Source organism: Ammodytes marinus (genome assembly GCF_949987685.1).
Source record: "Ammodytes marinus genome assembly, chromosome: 12".
Classification (NCBI taxonomy): domain Eukaryota; kingdom Metazoa; phylum Chordata; class Actinopteri; order Uranoscopiformes; family Ammodytidae; genus Ammodytes; species Ammodytes marinus.
In genome coordinates, this window is record NC_137216.1 from 12,231,761 (window position 1) to 12,239,276 (window position 7,516).

The 7,516-nt window shown below is 41.5% G+C and overlaps 1 protein-coding gene across 1 annotated transcript; it reads left to right on the forward strand.

Moving 5' to 3' along the window:
* The first annotated feature begins 1,643 nt into the window (after positions 1-1,643).
* On the forward strand, positions 1,644-6,756 carry LOC307258953 (UDP-glucuronosyltransferase-like). The gene is made up of 5 exons (XM_080038645.1): positions 1,644-2,539; positions 3,298-3,429; positions 3,708-3,795; positions 3,939-4,158; positions 5,230-6,756. The coding sequence occupies exons 1-5, from the start codon at positions 1,679-1,681 to the stop codon at positions 5,510-5,512; spliced, it is 1,584 nt and encodes a 527-aa protein (XP_079894771.1). The 5' UTR covers positions 1,644-1,678; the 3' UTR covers positions 5,513-6,756.
* Positions 6,757-7,516: the final 760 nt, after the last annotated feature.

Here is a 7,516-nt window from a genome sequence, read left to right on the forward strand (position 1 = left end):
GTTTTCCAGGTTTAGAAGTTGAACTTGGGTTCAGTCTCCTGCCAGGGTCTCATGTTGTCATTAATCATACCATAGACATGAAAAATACATTCAAAAAAGCTGTAATGTTAATGCTTTCAGGTTTTCATAGAAGATTGGAGGTGCTGAAAATAGACAGTCAAATAATCAAGGGGCATAACACTATAGGTCAAGAATTCTTGGAGCTTCTGGTAGTTTTGAAAGGACAACTCGTACAGACTTCTCCACTCCTCCCTCGTAGTTCTACATTGTGCAATAGTCTTATTATCTGGGTCAGCCGTGGTCTTGTTTTTTAAGTTGCTAAAAGAAAAAAGTGGACGCCAGGTTGGGGCTGGAGATTAATGGCAAATGCAAGTCTATGCAAGTTGCACTGGAGAGTAGAGAAACCTCCGGACCTGTTTAAATAGAAGCATGCTAAAAAAAAAACAAGCGTGTGCATCATGTTGTTGTTGTGAAAATGACAGTTATAAACCATGTGCTTTAATAATGTTACCAGCTTTAAGAGTAATGGTGTCTGTAATTCTTGAGACACCATTATCTAATGTGTTTAAGCGTTTGTGTTGCCCCGGCAATATTCCACACTTAGTTTACATTCCTCAGAAATATAACTATATAAAAGCAGAGACAGCACATTCTTGGATAAGAGAATATGGTGGCGTTGTTTTTGTTATCTTTCCAAACAGTTCAACTTACTTTCCCCCTGATTTTTTCTATTAACTATATTAATAATACATTTTAATGAGCTAACAACTTATTCAATTTAACAACCACTGCACGCATAAGGAGTAGGCTTAAGGTGAAGCAAGTTTGTAACCCAGGGTAGAATTCCACAAATTAGATCGCTGGTCTGATGTTATCATCCCCCTCCAGAGAGGAGGGTGTTGGTGTCTTATTACGACAGGCTTTGCACGCTACCGGTCTCTTTACAATAGTTATTATGCGTGTGTGTTTGTGTGTGCGTGTGACTGCACTCTCACGAAAAGATTTGCAATGACCCGCAATGGCACGCATGTGTATGTTTTTGGAGGGGAGGAGAGAAGGAACAGCCAAGGTAAACAGAGAGGACTTTAGCACCAATGGCAAGCTGCAAACAGGCAAAGCCACCATGACTTGACAAGTCCTACTGACCGCTGGATTCCACTGCTGGACAAAGAACATCACAATCCAAACAGAAATAGGAAAAAGCATGATTAATAATTGGGGTAAAGAAAATAATTGATTACCCAACTTAACTCTGTGTTAATATATTTAATCGGTTAAACATACTATAACACTATACCTAGTTTACACATACTGTAAACATGGTGAAAGTAAATGAATGATTCATGACAGGATAGACGTGAAGTGAAGGAAAAAACTGTACAAAGTCGCATAAGAGAATGATTAACTGGAGCCAAACTCTGCATACAAGACTTCCCTGCAAATCCCACTGGGAATCTCCACTCCCTCTGTCTTTCCAGTGGTTATACAACAGCCCGCCTGCAAAACCCAGCCTGAACTTCCTGCCGGAATTTTCAACCCTACACACACACACACACTCCCTCCCTCGCACATGCAGGCTCATAAAGCCGCCTCTTGACAACAGCTTCCACTATAGCTCCTTCTACGAGGAGCCAGCAGCTTGCAGCAGCAGCAGCAGCACACACAGAGAGGTTGCAGAATGAAGATCGGGGTGTGGTTTCCTACACTGGGGCTGGGGGCCTGGCTGTGTTGCCTCAGTCTGGGGCCCGTTCAGGGGGGGAAGGTGCTGGTTATGCCAGTGGATGGGAGTCACTGGCTCAGCATGAAGATACTGGTGAAGGAGCTCAGCCGAGTGGGCCACGAGGTCCTAGTACTGGTGCCTGATAACAGCCTGTTGATCGGCGGCAAGGAGAACTTCAAGACCGAGATCTACAAGGTGCCCTTTACCAAAGCAGAGCTGGACGAAAACTTCAACCAGCTGAGAGAAGGACTGTTCAGCACGCAGCCACAGTTCTCAGATCTGTTCGTGAATGTGCAGCGTTTGGTTGGATTCACCTCTATGCAGGTGAGGGGCTGCGAGGCCCTGCTGGACAACCGGCCCATCATGGCTAAGCTGAGGGCAGAGGGCTTTGATGTGGTGCTCACAGACCCTTTCCTCCCCTGCGGCTCCATGCTGGCTCAGCTTTTCTCCATCCCTGCTGTTTATTTCCTGCGTGGGCTCCCATGTGGGCTGGATTTAAAGGCTAACCAGTGCCCCACTCCTCCCTCATATGTCCCTGTGTCCTTCTCCGGTAATTCAAACATCATGACCTTCCCACAGAGGGTCAAAAACATGGCGATGTCATTCGTGGAGTCCTACCTGTGCAAAATAATGTATGTCCACTTTGACGAGCTGGTCAGCAGGCATATAGAAGGCATCACGACCTACAAAGATCTTATTAGTCACGGGGCCATCTGGCTTCTCAGATATGACTTTACTTTTGAATGGCCCCTGCCCGTCATGCCAAACGTGGCTTTTATTGGAGGGATCAATTGTGCCAATTCAGCACCTCTGCCAGCGGTGAGTATTCAAAGAATGTATGTCCAGTGAGGAACATATGGGTTCACTTAAAGGGGCCTCATACTTGCTTTGTATTGAGTCAGGCTAAAGTAAACACAATGTCAATGGGTGCCAACTGCCGAGATTGCATCAACATTTATGACTGCCGCAGTTTTGTAAACTTGCATTAACAGAAAATGTGTGAACGTTTCAGGTCATTTAACAGTTGTGTCTGCGTGTGGACATGCAGGATATTTTCTTGTGTTCATTTGAATTCCTGAGGTTATGCATTTTGTGGGGATCTGTAAAATATTTGTTGTACAACAAACATCTAAGAATTCCAGTAATGATATAAGTGCTTCCACAACTGAATATTCAGATGAATATGTTTCTGGAGCAAAACACTGGTGCTGAAAAATGTTCTACAGATAGTTTTGACTGCTCTGACCAAGGACTGCCTCAGAACATTACGAAAGAGCAGGGTTTTCTCTCCTTCTCTGAGAGTTTCAGTGTGTGGAATCTGAGCCAGGAAAATAAGATTCCTGGACTACAACCAGTGCATTCTAGGAAACGAAGGGAGGCACCTCTATGCCTCTATGCTGAATACAATCGTGATCAAATGAATTCGCTACAATGTGTTTTCAAATGGAAGTGATATCATTTCTGTACCCTGGTCATTGTACATTCTGTCCTTTTATTATGAGCATACATCCCTACTACAAAGGGATTTATTTCCCCCAGCTTAAAGTCATTTTGTGTCTTTTCCAACCTCACTGCAGGACTTGAAGGAGTTTGCGGATGACTCAGGAGACGACGGCTTTATTGTCTTTACCATGGGCTCAATGGTTTCCAACATGCCCGAGGAGAAGGCCAAAGAGTTCTTTGATGCCTTCCGGCAAATTCCCCAAAGGGTAACGTACCCTTAACTGTTTATATCACTCTGCTGAAGTTAAATCCAATAGCCTTCATCAACCTATGTAAATAATTGATTTCTTTTGTTAGACTGCTTTTTATTTAATCTTGCAATCTACACTAACTTCTAACAACTCAAGCATTGTAAACATTTACACATCAGCCAGACTTTGTCCCCATGCCTCGCTTTAAACATGCCAAACACTCAGTCCATTGCTTCAATAGTTTGCACATCAAATGTTAAAAGTGAAAAGGTATTTTTTTATTTATTATTCAGGTTGTGTGGAGATACACTGGAGTCGTACCTAAGGATTTGCCCAAGAACGTCAAACTCATGAAATGGTTACCTCAGAATGACCTCTTGGGTAGGTTTTTTTTTTTTCACAAGTGGATAAAGTGTTCTCGTAAAAAAACCCTACCATTCAAACTAATCCACGTAGATTCTAACACATGTAGCTGCAATGGTGTGTACCCTGTAATAGTGTCTGCTCCTCCTTGTGCTCCTCAGCTCATCCCAATGCTAAAGTCTTCATGACTCACGGGGGGACACACGGTATCTACGAGGGCATCTGTAATGCTGTGCCCATGTTGATGTTCCCACTGTTTGGGGACCAAGGGGACAATGTACATCGCATGGTGGCCCGCGGCGTCGCAGAGCATCTCACTATTCATGATGTTACCAGTGAAAAAGTGTTGGCTGCACTTAACAGGATGATCCAGGACAAGAGGTAAGGCTAGATTTTGATCAAAGAGAATAGTCACTGAGTTGTATGTGGGAATCGTAATTATTACGGAGAAAACAATGACTTATTTGACAAATGTACTTTATATTAAATGTGTTTGTAGGCACATGTGGGACTATGTCGTATTTTGTTAGTATTTGTGTGTCCACACAGGTGTTCTCGCGTGTGCTTTCACTGACCAGACCTCTTATCTAGACAGCAGAACAAAGCAGTGTCTCATTCCAAAAACATTAAGTGGTTTTAGTGCCCAAAAACACACACCACAGGGTAGCACCTTTTACAACGAGGCAGATTACACCTTCATCATTCTTATGAGTTTATGGCCTTTGGTGACCTCATGTGATTACCACAGCGCTTCACCCAACGTCAACCTGAGCAGAGTGCTAATCAGCATGACTTAGGAAAAACCTATATGGCTGTAAAGGGCTTAGAAGAAAGAGAAAAAGATAGATTATTTTTAAAAAAAACTTTGGAAAACCTTTTCAATTAACATTGCAAACTTTGTGCGTGTTTTTCTTCAAAAAACACATTAAACATAACATTTTTTTTTAATAATTGTTTGAAAATAAATGTTTTTGCACGGTTGTATTCACTGTCTGTAGTGAATGTTCCTCCACAATGTAGACAATTATTCCATAGATAGAAAATAATAACTGGTAAAAACTGTAAAAGTTAAAAGTTTTGTCTCCTGCACTTTTACCCTTAAATCATTTTAAAGTTCAAACTAACATCTGTTGTATTTCCTGTATATTCCTTTATATACAGAACATGTGTTCGTAGTGTTAAGTCATTCAGGGTCAATTTAATAACTTTAACTGTTATTGAAAGGGTTACCAATATTATGTTTGATGATATTGTTCGAAGACAGGCTGCCTTTTTACTTGTAGTTTACCCTCACATAAATCCCCCACATCTAAAGTACATGTTTATAGTGTAAGCAGTCATAGAGCAATTATTTGTATTTATCAGGGCCTACTGTAGGTATTGTGGGGATTGGAAGTGGAGATCACACTGTTAACTTTTTTCCCAATGTCCCCATATACCACCTCTCCACAGTTACAAAGAGAAGATGGTGACACTGTCTGAGCTTCACCTGGACCGTCCTGTTCCGCCTTTGGATCTGGCTCTTTTCTGGACTGAGTTTGTCATGAGACACAAGGGAGCCCCGCACCTGAGGGTGTCTGCCCATGAACTGAACTGGATTCAGTACCATTGCCTGGATGTCATCGGCTTGTTGCTCATCATTGTCCTTACTGTCATGTGGGTGACGCTCAAATGCTGCTTGTTCTGTGCACGCAAGTGTTGCAGAAAGGACACTGTGAAGAGAAAGAAACAGTAGTGTTTCTAATGCAAACAGCCAGACACTCGTTAGGTTTTTTTTTAACAAAATTATTTAATGAAGGGAACAATGAATGAAGGTTGAAACACTGAAATTCAAACTCATGTACTGTGTGTATATACAGCATTTATTGTTTCAATGTCTGTATGTCAAATATATGTGTGTCAGTGTGTGTGTGGTGTGTGTGTGTGTGTGTGTGTGTGTGTGTGTGTGTGTGTGTGTGTGTGTGTGTGTGTGTGTGTGTGTGTGTGTGTGTGTGTGTGTGTGTGTGTGTGTGTGAAATCAAGTCAGCTAAGTGCCATTGTTAACACGATGCTGACGCCATCCTCTGGAAAACAAATACAATTTCTTTCCTTCCAACTTTGTCATGGATTTGTTAAATGTTTTATAACAGGCTTAGAGACATCCTTGAACACACCTTGGGCACTCCCCTCACTTTGAAGGATTTCAACTCAGCTAAACATTCTTTATCCAACTAGGTAACTGACGTAGTTTAGACATCTGATATTCAAAGCATAATAGCATAAATCTTCTATTGTTTTGCTCAATTGTCTTTCTCCGCTAGTTTAACAGCGATTAACTAAGAACTGATTCATTTCTTGCTCTCATGAAAGTGTCTGGCGGCCACCAGAGGATGTTATTGAGGAAACAGATGGCAGTTCACGTTGACGTTGAACCAGTGACCTGTGGGTCAAATATTTATTTGAGACTTTCAGGCCGCAGTTAGCTTCCTCTGCAGATGCATCATCTAACAACTGATTATCTCGCCTTAGAAGAATGTTTTTATTCAGCCTTCGCAAACAGAACATTCAATTAAATTGTCACTTTCAACTTTGACATCTTTTAGTGTTATTCTTAGTTATTGTGGATAATGCACGGTAAAAGATGAGCTGAGTACTGAGATATAAGAGGTTAACATAAGTGCTGCAGTGGTCTCAGTTTGAATATTGCTTCCCTCTAACTTCCTATACTACTGAAGTCATCACCCGCCTGTATAGTAGTGGTATATTTCACAACCTGTGGTAGGCCCACACAACAGAAGCTGCACGTCTTACTGTGCAGCTTACCTCTCTCTGTCTGCCTTGCAGGGATTTGGGGTCACGCTGTTGGAAAACTTAAAGCTCAAGAAGTATTGAGACACCTTCCTGTTATAAAGGAAGCTGTTAATGAATGTAAACCACTGTAAAGAATTTGCATTGTACAACCGGTCCACGTGGTAACTGAACACACTGTGGTGATTAAAAGTTAAGCTACATTTCTCACTTGTTTCGGTACACATTTGTTGATACTATTTTTTATTTATTTTTAATGTTTACCATTTTATGTGTTTGTACATTCATGTTTCTGGAAAATGTTTTACCCATCACCCACAAATGATATCAGGGGTAATCTGATGAGGCCATCTTCATTATCAATATGGCCCCATAAAACCTTTAACAATGGCAACTGAAGACGTGTAATTAATCATGACCAAGCTTTCTCCAACATAATACTGGAAACATCAGAGGTAGTTTCAGCATCTTTTCAAATGACTTCTGGGAGCGCATTGTCTGCACTGTCTGCACCTCAATACATTAAAACTGACAGACATCAGGGGAAACAAAAAAGGTGAGGACTGCCGTTGACCCTGTCCAACTAGATAAACACCTGTTCCGCAATCACTTTTGCATCGGCCAAGCTCAGAACTAAGATCTCCTTAAATTACACAATACAGAAACTGTGACAGATCGGTTCATAGTACCAACATAATTGCTTCCATTATTACAACCATATAATGTGCAGTGCTGCGGGAAAACTTTGAGTTTGACCTCCTTGTGTACTGCATTTTTCTCTGTCTGACTGCATGGTTAACAGCCCCACACTAAGTTTGCATGAACATAAATACTAGCATTACATTGCAAATCTGAAAATATAAAAAAAATTTGTGGGAAATGTGGAAGGTCCTTTTTTTGGCACAAAATGCATATAGCTCCCTCTGGTGGTTAGTAGTGGCATATGCTGTAT

Excerpts from the sequence above, each read along its gene's own strand:
- LOC307258953 (XM_080038645.1), top strand. The coding sequence starts at position 1,679 with ATGAAGATCGGGGTGTGGTTTCCTACACTGGGGCTGGGGGCCTGGCTG. Across the intron at positions 3,430-3,707 it reads TCCGGCAAATTCCCCAAAGG|GTTGTGTGGAGATACACTGG; the intron begins GTAACGTACCCT and ends TTTATTATTCAG. Across the intron at positions 4,159-5,229 it reads AGGATGATCCAGGACAAGAG|TTACAAAGAGAAGATGGTGA; the intron begins GTAAGGCTAGAT and ends ACCTCTCCACAG.